Genomic DNA, 13,336 nt, shown 5'->3' with positions numbered 1-13,336 from the left:
ACCTGAGGGTACTGAAGGTGGGCGTGGTAATATTGCAGGAGCCACAGCTTAGAGTAGTGGACCAGGTAAGCTTGAGGAAGGGCTGGGTCAGTCAGGTCTTCCACTCTGGGTGGACACAAAGACTAGAGGCGACGCGATCCTGATTAACAAGCGGGTGACATTTGAGGTGGGAAGAATAGTCTCAGATGTGGGAGTTCGATATATCATTCTGTTCGGGTTCGCCCGGAGGTGGCAACCATTCGTCGACTTCTTTGCAGAGAATTAATCGTCAGCAGGGGGGGGGGGGGGGTTTAAAGGCTAGTGTAGATTAGGAGGGTAAGTAATGGTGGGACCTATGGAATAGGGAGGTGGTATTTGCACTATGTTAATATTTTCCTTGGTATGTACATTCTTGATTTTGTTGCTGTTACAATGCCAAAGAAATGCCTCAATAAAATGTTTATTGAAGAAAAATAATCACAGCCTGGTAAAACCTCTGTATTGTTCGGTTTTATCTTGTATCTCTCGTGCAAATCACCAATTACCTCTTCAAATAAACTATGTAATTATTCTTCAAAAAAAAAAGAAATGCACACAGTAAATATACTTTTTTGTTTAAAAAAAAACAACACACGCAAACAGGTACAACAATAGAGTCCATTTTTCCTCCAACTGGAATCCTTCTCGATTGACAGTCTCTTTGAACAAGAAAGTTTCTGCATGATCCAGTGATTTTTAAGGAGGTAAAACTCTTTGAGATCTAAGAGTTAATGAGAAGGATTCATTATTTCTGTGAGGACCAGCTCCCTGTAACTGTCGGAGGAAGAGTACCAACGTAGTCAAGTACCGATTCTTCAGGAATATCTACTGTATTTTGCTGTCTACCTGCAGGTGTGCATTTTGTTTGACTTTCAAAGTGGACACGTTGACGGAATGCGACTAAGCTTTAGCGTCAATATTTGCCTCCATGAATAGTTAACCCTGTAACGATTCATGTAATTTAGGTCATGTCCGTGTGGAGTTTGCACATTCTCCCGTGTCTGCGTGGGTTTCACCCCCACAATCCAAAGTTGTGCAGGTTAGGTGGATTGGCCATGCTAAATTGCCCCTTAATTGGAAAAAAATAATTGGGTACTCTAAAAAAATTTTTTTTAAAAAACCAATTAATGTAATTACTCTGAAACCTCCCACTGTCAAGTTTCCATTGATGGAAGTGATTTGTATAGTGATATGTTGTTTTCTTATCAGTCTTCAACTCAGATCTGCTCTCTCCGTGCTCTGTTTTATTTTTGAGAAAACAATGTGGTAGATCAAGGCCCACAGGGCTGAGGTGCATGGGGTGGGGGTTGGAGTTGGAGCCAAGGCCCAGAGATCAGTGTTCTTCAAACTTTTTTCCGGGGACCCATTTTTACCAACCGTCCAGTCTTCGGGACCCAACCCAGCCGACTTTCGCGACCCACGCCGGCCGACCTGCACGACCCACCATTTTCTCTTACCTTGTTTGCTGCTGACAAAATTGAAGGAAATGGTTTTGGGTCCCTTTGGCCCTCGTACACGCTCCTCCAATGGAACCTGTTGGATGAAGGTGAAGCCTTCCGGTGTCGGAAAGTATGGAGTCTCCATCTGTCCAAAGTTCTGAATTTTTTCCTGTAAAATGTTATCAAATAAACCCCCCCTGAACTTGTTTAAAAAAAATGAATAAAATAAATGAAAAAAATGAGTAACCCCCCCCCCCCCCCGAACTTGTAATAAATATAAAATAAATGAATAAAAACCACTGCAGAACTTGTAAAACAAAAAGCTGCAACCGTTTAAAAGAATAGTGGCCGCACTGCGCATGTGTGCCCGATAATCGGCGATCATCGTGTGCAATGCGGCCAAATTTTTTTAACATGTTCGCGGAATGCGCATGCGCACCGATCATCGTGCGCGTATGCGCATTCCGCGAACATGTTTAAAAAAAAAAAAAATTTTGGGTGCAATGCGGCCAAATTTTAAAAAAAAAGGATGTTCGTGGCCGCTTGCAGCCGGCGTTATGAAAAGGTGGCTGCTGCGTGGGGATTTGAGCGTTCGGACAACGGCTCCGCAACCCTCCCGACACCCGCCCACGACCCACCCGCGGGTCGGGCCCCCGACTTTGAAGAACACTGCCATAGATATTATAATGACAAAGGTGTTGCTGAAGGGGGAGTGAGCCAAGCCCAATAAGGCAGGGCTACAGGTGTTCAAAGGTGTGTTATCCAGAATTAACCTCTTCTCACACAATTCATGGGATACTTTCTGTTCAGTGGAAAAATTGCATGTTGTGATTTACAACCGTAAGTAGGTGGCAGAGCGTGCTTTGCGATCATTTTTCCTCCGCATCCTCACTGTTGGCATCAGGCTTGATTCCATGGCTGGCTTGCTGTTGGCTGCAGTTTAAAAATATAAGCTGCTCAGCCTGCCTGCATTATCTATAGACAATATGCGGTGAGGCTGTTACAAAGCTACAGCTGGATTCCTGAGTACCTGAGGAGGATCATTAGCCTGGAAATGATAACAAAAGAGAGCATCGCATGCGGGAGGCTAGTGCAACAGGAATCTATTTATCAACATTAGTGCTGCAATGTAAAAACTCTTGAGCTATCCGTATGTCAGTGTGCAAATATCTATGCCCCTTTCCCCTCCCACCCTCCTGTGACACTGTTCGTTTTGTTACAGTTTTTGAATTTGTGTAACTCTCTGCGCAAGATAGAGTGGTGCCGTAGAAATTTAACAGACAATTATCAGTAGAGTAGTTTTCGAGTGCAATATTTGCTCGGGGAAAGGCTAATTTTTCTGACAATTGTCTTAATTTCTTTATCCTCAGCCCGATGGTAGGCTGACTGATTTTGAGAAGCCATGCAAAAGAAGACGCTGATGCTAATCTTAAACTGCTAAAATAAGCCTTTTTATATCTGTTAACCTTCAGCCTGCTGTTCCATCTTCACCAGTTTTGTGTCTCCTACTTCTGGTCACGAGCTTTGAAACTTTTGTTGCCAATTTCTTCTCCTTTTACAACAGCTGTTCTCTGTTGTGTAATACAGGGAACCAGGGAACAAATGTATGGGACTAAATGCAAAACTTCAAGGGTGTCAGCAACAGTAGGAGTGAGGGAGGTGGTGGGGAGTGCCAATGGATGTGGGAGGGAGGGGTTACTGTTATAAAATGTTGGTTGAGTATGATGTGGGATTTGAATAGGGTTAAACAGGAACACCGGTCACACCTGAGTGAGCAGGCGTGGAGGTATTGGTGCGAATCGAACTGGATGGCCACAGCCTTGCTGCTGTTGACTTGAAGGTGGGTAATAACCCATGGGGCAGATATGCTTGGGAGTAAACACGTTCTGCACACTAAAAGTTATACAAGTCACAGCATCACTTTCAGAGTGGTTGATTTAGTTTTCTTCCTGCTGTCGTAAATGCTGGTCAGCGAAGGTTGCAAACTGATCACTAATTTCTTTATAGGGCAGCACGGTAGCATTGTGGATAGCACAATTGCTTCACAGCTCCAGGGTCCCAGGTTCGATTCCGGCTTGGGTCACTGTCTGTGCGGAGTCTGCACGTCCTCCTCGTGTGTGTGTGGGTTTCCTCCGGATGCTCCGGTTTCCTCCCACAGTCCAAAGATGTGCAGGTTAGGTAGATTGGCCATGATAAATTGCCCTTCGTGTCCAAAATTGCCCATAATGTTGGGTGGGGTTACTGGGTTATGGGGATAGGGTGGAGGTGTTGACCTCGGGTAGGGTGCTCTTTCCAAGAGCCGATGCAGACTCGATGGGCCGAGTGGCCTCCTTCTGCACTGTAAATTTTATGATCATTCTGATTACTGCCCCAGGCTGTCTGTGTACGTGGAAGTACAAACAAGCCTACACTGCAAATCTGTTTTATACATCTGGTTGCCAGTACCAAGCTCTGCAATTTAATTTCCTGCTGATTTCCTGCTGATTACCTCTGGAACAGTGCCTCAGGGTGGCTAAGATTCATTTTTAAGCTGGGCAGCTACAGAGATCACGAGCAATTACTCTTGTTGCGACACTGCAACCACACGAATTACCAGACGCTGTAAAGCAGACTGGCTGCCAAAGACAAAGATAAAATGTGGATAAAAGTTATTTTTCAATAGTTCCAAGATACAGTCTGATAATTTGCAACATCTTTTTGGACGACGAAGATTGACTTTCATTTTCACGCTTCCAAAGTTCAGTTGCATATGTGTGCATGGAAAGATATATCCACAGCTAATGTGAAGCAACACCTTCCTTGAAGATTATGCTTGAGCTGCTTTGGATTTGAGCAGCTCAGCCAGCATTTGTCCAATGCAACACTTTTAACACTGCTGCTTCACAGCGCCAGGTACCCAGGTTCAATAACAGCCGTAGGTGACTGTGTGGCGTTTGCACTTTCTCCCTGTTCTGTGTGGATTTCCTCCAGGTGCTCCAACTTCCTCCCTTAGTCCAAAGAATTGCAGGCTATCTGGATTGGTTATCCTACATTGCCCCATGGTGTCTGGGTTAGGCTGGCTTGGTGGGGTTACGGGGATAGGGTGGGGAGTGGACGTCAGTAGGATACCCTTTCAGAGGGTCAGTACAGACTCAATGGGCCAAGTGGCCTCCTGCACTGGAGGAATTATATGGTTCTATTCTTCCATGGTTTGGCTCAGATGGATTTCAGATGTGCTCCTATTGAAACTTGGTGTGAAGCAAAAAATACATTCTGGATCTCACTTAATGTGCTCCATAAGCCACGGGAGCAGAATTAGGCCACTCGACCCATCGAATCTGCTCCGCCATTCAATCGTGGCTGATATTTTTCTCATCCCCATTCTCCTGCCTTCTCCCCATAACCCCTGATCCCCTTATTAATCAAGAATCTATCTATCTCTATATTAAAGACACTCAGTTGCCACGCAGGTTGATAGGGTTGTTAAGAAGGCGTACGGTGTATTAGCTTTTATTGGTAGAGGGATTGCGTTTTGCAGCCATGAGGTCATGTTGCAGCTGTACAAAACTCTAGCGCAGCCACATTTGGAGTATTGCGTGCAGTTCTGGTCGCCGCATTATAGGAAGGATGTGGAAGCATTGGAAAGGGTGCAGAGGAGATTTACCAGGATGTTGCCTGGTATGGAGGGAAGATCTTGTGACGGAGGCTGAGGGACATGAGACTGTTTTTGTTGGAGAGAAGATGGTTAAGAGGTGACTTAATAGAGGCATACAAGATGATCAGAGGATTAGATAGGGTGGACAGGGAGAGCCTTTTTCCTTGGATGGTGATGGCTAGCACGAGGGGACATAGCTTTAAATTGAGGGGAGATGGATATAGGACAGATGTCAGAGGTAGGTTCTTTACTCAGTAGTTGGGGTCTGGAATGCCCTGCCTGCAACAGTCGTGGACTCGCCAACATTAAGGGCATTGAAATGGATAATCATATGGGTGATAATAGAATAGTGTATATGGGCTTTAGATTGGTTTCACAGGTCTGCGCAGCATCGAGGGCCTGCACTGCGCTGTAATGTTCTTTTTTTTATAAATTTAGATTACCCAATTATTTTTTCTATTAAGGGGTAATTTAGCATGGCCAATCAACCTACTCTGCACATTTTTGGGTTGTGGGGGCGAAACCCACACAGACACGGGGAGAATGTGCAAACTCCACACGGACAGTGACCCAGAGCCGGGATCGAACCTGGGACCTCAGCGCCGTGAGGCGGTTGTGCTAACCACTAGGCCACCGTGCTGCCCGTAATGTTCTATTCTTAGGTGATTTGGCTTCCACAGCCTTCTGCGGCAAAGAGTTCCACAGCTTCAGCACCCTCCAGCTGAAGAAATTCCTCGTCATTTCCATTTTAAAGGATCGTCCCTTTATACTGAGATTGTGTCCTCTGGTTCTAGTTTTTCCGACAAGTGGAAACATTCTCTCCACGTCCACTCTATCCAGGCCTCGCAGTATCCTGTAAATTTCAGTAAGGTTCCCCTCCTCATTCTTCCATACTCCGAACGAGTACAGACCCAGACTCCTCATCGTTCCTCATATGACAAGCTCTTCATACCAGGGATTATTCTTGTGAACCTCCTCTGGACCCTTTCCAAGGCCAGCACATCCTTGCTTCGATACGGGGCCCAAAACTGCTCGCAATACTCCAAATGGGGTCTGACGAGAGCTTTCCCTCAGAATACATCCCTGGCTTTGTACAGCAGCCTCCTCGATATGAATGCTGACATTGCATTTGCCTTCCTAACTGCCGACTGAAACTGCACGTTAACCTTTTAAAAATTAAAACAAAAATAAAAAAATTTTGTTTTTTAAGAGTACCTAATTATTTTTTTTTCCAATTAAGGGGCAATTTAGCGTGGCCAATCCACCTTTGGATTGTGGGGGTGAAACCCACACAGACACAGGAAGAATGTGCAAACCCTACAGAGACAGTTACCCAGGGCCAGGATTCAAATCCGGGTCCTCAGCGCTGCAATCCCAGTGCCAACTGCTGCGCCACATTGCACGTTAACCTTAAGAGAATGTTGAACAAGGACTCGCAAGTCCTTTTGTACTTCTGATTTCCTAAGCATTTCCCCATTTAGAAAATAGTCTATGCCTCCATTCCTCCTTCCAAAATGCATAACCGTACACTTTTCTACATTGTATTGAAATGAAATGAAATGAAAATCGCTTATTGTCACAAGGCTTCATATGAAGTTACTGTGAAAAGCCCTGAGTCGCCAAACTCTGGCACCTGTTCAGAGGGAGAATTCGAAATGTCCAATTTACCTAACAAGCCCGCCTTTCGGGACTTGTGGGACGAAACCGGAGCACCCGGAGGAAGCCCATGCAGACACGGGGAGAACGTGCAGACTCTGCACAGTGACCCAGGTGCTGTGAAGCAACAGTGCTAACCACTGTGCTACTGTGCCTGGGATTACTCCCCTACTATTCTTCAAACTCCTAAGAATGAACATAGGAGGAGGCCATTCTGCCCATTGAGCCTGATCTACCATTCAATGCAATCATAGCTGATGATCCACTACAATGCCTTTTCCCCACACTATCCCCATATCACTTTGTCATTGGTATTTAGAAATCTCAATCTCTGCTTTAAACAAACTTAATGACTGAGTTTCCACAGCCCTTTGGGTTGATAATTCCAATTGACAACCCTTTGAGTTAAAATGCATTTCCGTATCATCTCAGTACCAAGGGGCTTACCCTTATTTTAGAACAGTGTCCCTGGTTCTAGGCTCCCCAGCCAGGAGAAACATCTTGCCTGCATCTGTGCTAACTATCCCTGCAAGTATTTCAATGAGATTATCTCTCATTTAAAGCTCTAGAGAATACAGGCCCAATTTCCCCAATCTCTCTCCACACAACATCCCACCATCCAGGAGTGAGTCTGGTGAACCTTTGTTGCATTTCCTCTAGGCAATAATATCCATCCTGAGGTATGGGGACCAAAACTGCACACAGTATTCCAGTATGGTCGACCAAGGTTCTATACAATTGAAGCAGGACTTCGCTACTCCTATATTCAAATACTTTTGCGATTTTAAAAACTTACGTACCATTAGTCTTCTTAGTCTTCCTAGTTGCATGCTAACTTGTATGTTAGCTTGAATTAATTATTGATGAAGGCACCCAGGTCCTTTTGTACATCGACACTTTCCATTTAAGAAATACTCTGCACATTTGTTCCTCCAACCACAGTGGATAATCCCATATTTCCCACATTATACTCCATCGCCCACTCAAGTCTGTTCAAATCCCCTTGAGGCACTTTTCATCTTCCTCACAACACATGTTCCCACCAATCTTTGTGTCATCAATGAACTTGGAAATATTATATTTGGTCCCCACATCCAAATCATTAATATATATTGTAAATTACTGGTGACCAAGTACTGACCTTTGCATTACCCCACTAGTAACAGCCTGCCAACGTGAGAATGACCTGTTAATTCCGACTTGCTGTTTTCTGCCTGTTAATCAAACCTGAATCCATGACCATATTTACACCCTATCCCAGTGCTTTAATTTTGTGAACTAACCTCCCATGGCAGGCTTTATCAAAAGCCTTATGAAAGTCCAAGGATGTACAATCTTTTACATCAAGGGCCGGGATGGTTTAAAATACATATAGGCAGTGTGGATGCTAAAGCTATAATTAATGAATCACTAAAGGTGAGGTAATTTAGCCATTTGCCTGCTACAGAGAGCTGGCTAATGGGATATTGTTTTGGTTGCTGGAGATTCCCTGGAGTGTAGATAATTGAAGGATTGCATTTAGTCCAAGTTGAGGAGGTCACGGATACAGATGATGTAATTAATGGAAGGAGCCAGCAGTTTTGTCAAATGCTGTTATGTTGAGCAGAAGAGTCTGACAAGACACAAACGTACTGAATCTGCTCTCAAAAGGGTCTCTCTCTCTCTCCAAAGGCCTGACTAGATAAGCAGTAATCTGTTTTGTTAACTTTATTTATAAGTGGCATTTGAAATGTATTGGGTTGTTTAAAGGCAATTAGTGGCTGGTTAAAGTTTTAACTTTTTTAAAAGAACTGTGTAACTGTTAATTGTAAAACTATTTCTTTGATGTTACTGTGGTTAATTCTGTGTGTTTAAATTTAAGTTTGTTTTAATATAAAAGGTGCCTATTGGTCAAAGTCATCACTCTGGGGTGTTTCTTCCCAGTTTTACAAATTGAAAAATTGTTTGGAGTTCTCATCCGGTGTCCGAACAAACACTCCACCACAGGTTACTTCAGGGCTGTTTTTATTCATGTGAATAATTTTGCATGGTGACCAATTTGTGAAAATATTTGTCTCATGCACTGTGGACCATGTGCATACACAGAACATAAACACCCTGATGACTTCACTTAGGAGGTTTGATATTGACTTTTGAGTCCTTGGAGAAGCTTGTCCAGGATTTCTACAACCAAATAAAAAGACAGCGTAGCCGCCTTCAAAGGCAAGCATGTACATTTCAGTGGCAGAGAGAAAATGTAGAGAGAGCAAATTCTGAACCAGGCGCTCATCCACCTGCAGTATCCTGCCCTGTTTGCAGCAGAACCTTCCGAGTGCAGATCGGTCTTGGCAATCACCGACGTACCCACCGGAACCTGACCAAATTTACTGGCCGGTTTAGCTCACTTGGCTAGACGGCTGGTTTGTGATGCAGAGCAAGACCAGCAGCGTGGGTTCAATTCCTGAACCAGCTGAGGTTATTCATGAAGGCCCCCGCCTTCTCAAACAACACACACACATGAACACTGATGCACATGCGCAGATTTTATTTGTGTTTTTCCGTTTTCAAAACCAATGTATTTGCATCAAATTCTCCGCTCTGCCATTTTAAACCATTTACCGTATATACTCACGTATCATGCGACTATTGAAGACCTAAATTGTAACCTAAATTTGGGGGGGTCGCATGATACGCGAGATACAAAATTCGCGGGTGTTTTACTTGCTGTTTTTATGAATGGATACGTCAAGTGGCTGAACATCTTCCCATTAGAATGCTGTGGTCAAAATCTGTAGAGTAGTATCCAAATCATTACCGACTATTGGTTCTTTGTTTAGGTTGTCTTCCTGATCATGTGGGTAGTTTATTCAATACATGGCCGTCATTTTCCGATACAAAATTCGCGGGTGTTTTACTTGCTGTTTTTATGAATGAATATCAAGATGGCTAGGGAAAAGACTTTCTTTAACGGATAGATTTGGCAGACTGCTTATCTTCGCGTTGTTGTCCCATGATATGTGCTTATTAGTTTTTTTTGTTGGTTGGATGTTAAGAGGTTAATTTACCCACTTTCCTTATGCATGGTTCATATATTTCCCTCCTCTTCAGTTGTATTATGAAAATGAAATTTGAGCCAATCAAGTCAGATGTAAACTTTGTCCATGAAGTGTGATGCTGAGCATTGAATGATCAATCGCATGGTCCTTAAAAGGGACAGTTGAAGGCTGCTTGCAAAACGTACAAACAAATGCAGTGATTATTGTTAGGGCTCAATGGGCGTGCGTGTTCCTCCTGCCCCGACTGAAAAGATCGCAACTGCTGTCAATCCTTAAGTGATGCACCTAACATCCAGTGCCCTGTCCTTTAAGGTCCGCGTCTAGCTCTGCTCTGCTGAGGAGCTGCTAGATCCCGCGTCGTCCTGATCAGCAGGATGTGTCTTACATTCCCTCTCTGAATATATTAAGCATTATGGCACAGTTAAAATGACCAATACGCCAGCAAAGTATCTGCCCTTGTATATTTCCTGGAGTGTGGAAGGTGTGAATCTGACACTCTGCAATGGACAATGAGTCAAGGACACTGTATCGAAAACAGGAAAGGCCTATAATCAGAAGACCTCAACTCTGATATACATTGCCGCATATTATTTAGCTGAGCATAGTATTTGCCTCTGCGTGAAATGTCCCTAAGTGTACTCTCCTCGTGCTGGTGAGGTCAATGTATGATGAAAACATTCATGCGGAGATTCTTCTTCCTGTTTAATTTCAAATGGTAAGTGGAACTTCTCAAAAGTTGCTGAGAGAATAAAGCTGCAAGGATTCCAATATCTATCCTATATCTAATATTCCAGGTTAATGTGAGGTACATGTGAATTAACAGACAATTTGCGGGTGTTTTACTTGCTGTTTTTATGAATGGATACGTCAAGTGGCTGAACGACGCTAGTCAAGCCAGTTGGAAAGCTGTTCGATTCGCGAACAGCTTTCACAACAGAATCCACTCTGCAGAATCCACAGACAATGATACCATTTGGAAGTTTTAGTTTGGGCATTAATTTCCAAAAAAGTGACTCGCAATATACATGAGATATAGCATAAAATCATGTTTTGGGGACGAAAATTTAGGGGTCGCATGATACGCGAGTATATACGGTATTTTGGCATTACTTGGTTTGCTAAAACAGCCCAAAAAGTGTTTGTTAGTGAAAATTCAAAACTTATTTTTGAGAGTGTCAGTGACAAAAAACCATTTCCGGACCACCTCACTGCAGCAATCAAGAGGTTCTGTGGGAGGGCAACAATTTTTACTGTTTAATTCCAAAAGAAAAATCAATTTTTTTTTAAAGAAAACAAAAAGATTCAAAAATGCAGCAGGCTACTCTGAACATGGGAGGTATAGGTACAGAGTACTGCATGGGGTGGGGAAGGAGCTCGAATTGGGATTTTTATTTCAAACATTCAATGATCTGCCTCTTTATGGCTTGGCTTCAAATTTCGATGACAGTTTTCCCACAAAGTTCATCACCTTAGGGTTGTTCTGGTATTTGGAGATGTTAGCTGGGCCACATCCTGGAATGCTGCCATTATTTCAGGATCCTGCATAGCCGCAAGCACCTCCGGGTCACCAAGTAGATCATTCAGACTGGGCATTCCTGCCATCCCGGGCATTCCTCCTGGAAACCCCCCAGCACCTCCTGGGAAACCACCGAATCCTGCAGCGCCTGGACGCCGAGCCTCTTCCTCCTTGCGGGATTTCTCGTGTTCCTCTTTTGCTTTTTTGGCATGTTCTATTCGCTCTTGGATTGCTTTCTCCTCGCGTTTCTTTCATATTTTCTTCTGTGTTCTATAATCTTTTGAGCTCGAGGTTGTACCTCCTTCAGTGTGGAGCTGGTATCGCCATCGTAATCCAGTTTACAGGCTGTAACCAGGTCCACTGCTGCTTCCTCCCAGTGACCAAGCAACCTGTGTGCTTTCCCCCTCTACTTGTAAGGCTGTGCCGAGTCCGGGTTGATGCTGATGGCTTTGTCACAATCCCGAATGGCTGCATTGAGTTTCTGCATTTTCACATAGACGCTGGCTCGCTTTGCATAGAGCCAGGTGTGGATTCAACTTAATGGCCTCTGTAAAGTGTTCAACTGCCATTTTAAAATTCCCTTCACTCAATGCATTCATGGCTTCCATTTTCTTCTCATTGGCCTGATCCATCAATTCCTCAGAAACCTCAAGGCTTTCATCTCCCATTTCCTGAGGTTCTTCAGTATCTGGCTCAATCACACCCTCATTATCAATCTCCAGTTCACTCTCTGCACTCTCGACGGCTGGCTCGGGAATTGGAACCTCTGTCTTCTCTTCTGTGTTTGCTTTCTTCGGTGACTCTGGAAATTTTGGGTGTTCTGCTGGCGTTGGGATGGTTGCTCCCATACTTTCCAGCCAGTCTCTGAAGAAACGCAGGTCGGGCATGTGCAGCACTGCCGGGTTCCCTTTGCAAAGCTGCACAAAGGCGGCAAGATCGTGGAGTTTCTGCGAGTCCATGTTGCTGCGGCTGACCGAGCTGCTCCCTTCTCAAACCTGACCTTCACCTGAAGTGTGGTGATCCTCAGGTTAAATCACCACCAGTCAGCTCTCCCCCTCAAAGGGGAAAGCAGCCAATGGTCATCTGGGACAATGCCGACTTTACCTGAATACTGGTATACACTAAATATACACCATTGATTATGAGGTGTTTTGTACTAACAGTTGTGTTGTGGCGAAACTGTTGTTGCCATGACTATATCTATGGTTCGTCAGCTGTATTATTGAACAACATTGCTATAAAGAAAACCAAACCTACAGGGAAACGATGGGACGATTAGTCTGCAAAAGTACCGAACTGTGAATGTGTCATTGGGTGAAGGCCACCCACTTCAATAAAGTAAGCGTGAGGAGCTGGGCCCTGTTGTATTATGAAGTTGGCCCAGTAACATGATGAAGACAGGCTCCTGGTGTGGAGTGTAAAAAGTGGGACAGCGGCTGTTCTTCTGAAATAGCATCAAAATCTGATAGTCGGGAATAAAATTGTGATTCAAGTGAGCTGCGCACACAGGTGATGGCAAACAGTTTTGGGCTAAAACAAACGATGCTTGCTGGCTCCTTGTTTTGCTAATTTTGTATTTCCAGGAAACAGTCCTGTTTACAGCCTCTGACTGCATTAAATGGCTGATGCCACAATCAAATCTGATCATAACATTGCCCTAAACTTAATTTGTGCTCCGCTGTCTCCTGAAACCTGATTTACCTTAAAATTTTAGGAAGAGCATTGTGGCCCAGCGGCTATTCTTGTCTAGGTGAATCATTGCCAATTAACTGTTTTAGGAGGATAGAAAATCTATTTTGAATCAAATTAAGAGATTATACCGTGTTCTTAACTCCAGCAACAAAATCACATTCGGGAACTTCTGGTGGCGACTGTGATGTGAGCAGTTGCTTTGGAGACTTGGCTTTGGACCCATTTTACCAGGTTAATTTTGGAAGAAAAGTGGGGTAATTTATGTTTGTTAGTTTCTTCCTCCGGCAGGGGATGTCTGGAGGATACAATATGAGACTGAAGTAGAATAAAGGCCTCCTCATCAGAC

The 13,336-nt window shown here is 44.0% G+C and overlaps 1 protein-coding gene and 1 pseudogene across 3 annotated transcripts in view; one reads left to right on the top strand and one right to left on the bottom strand.

The window, feature by feature from the left end:
* Window positions 1–13,336, top strand: part of slc31a1 (solute carrier family 31 member 1) — a 96,361-nt gene that overhangs the window by 38,725 nt on the left and 44,300 nt on the right. Inside the window, exon 1 of one of the 3 annotated variants that reach the window (XM_038781483.1) lies at window positions 2,437–2,514. The exons of the other annotated variants lie outside the window; for them this stretch is intronic. Coding sequence (XP_038637411.1) covers window positions 2,512–2,514 — 3 coding nt within the window. The 5' untranslated portion in view covers window positions 2,437–2,511. Of the gene's footprint in view, window positions 1–2,436; window positions 2,515–13,336 lie in introns of those variants that run through there. 3 annotated transcript variants of the gene reach the window in all.
* On the bottom strand, window positions 11,157–12,257 carry LOC119955405 (annotated as a pseudogene).

This window comes from Scyliorhinus canicula, chromosome 21, assembly GCF_902713615.1.
Source record: "Scyliorhinus canicula chromosome 21, sScyCan1.1, whole genome shotgun sequence".
Taxonomy (NCBI): domain Eukaryota; kingdom Metazoa; phylum Chordata; class Chondrichthyes; order Carcharhiniformes; family Scyliorhinidae; genus Scyliorhinus; species Scyliorhinus canicula.
This window is presented reverse-complemented; position numbering and strand designations above follow the sequence as displayed.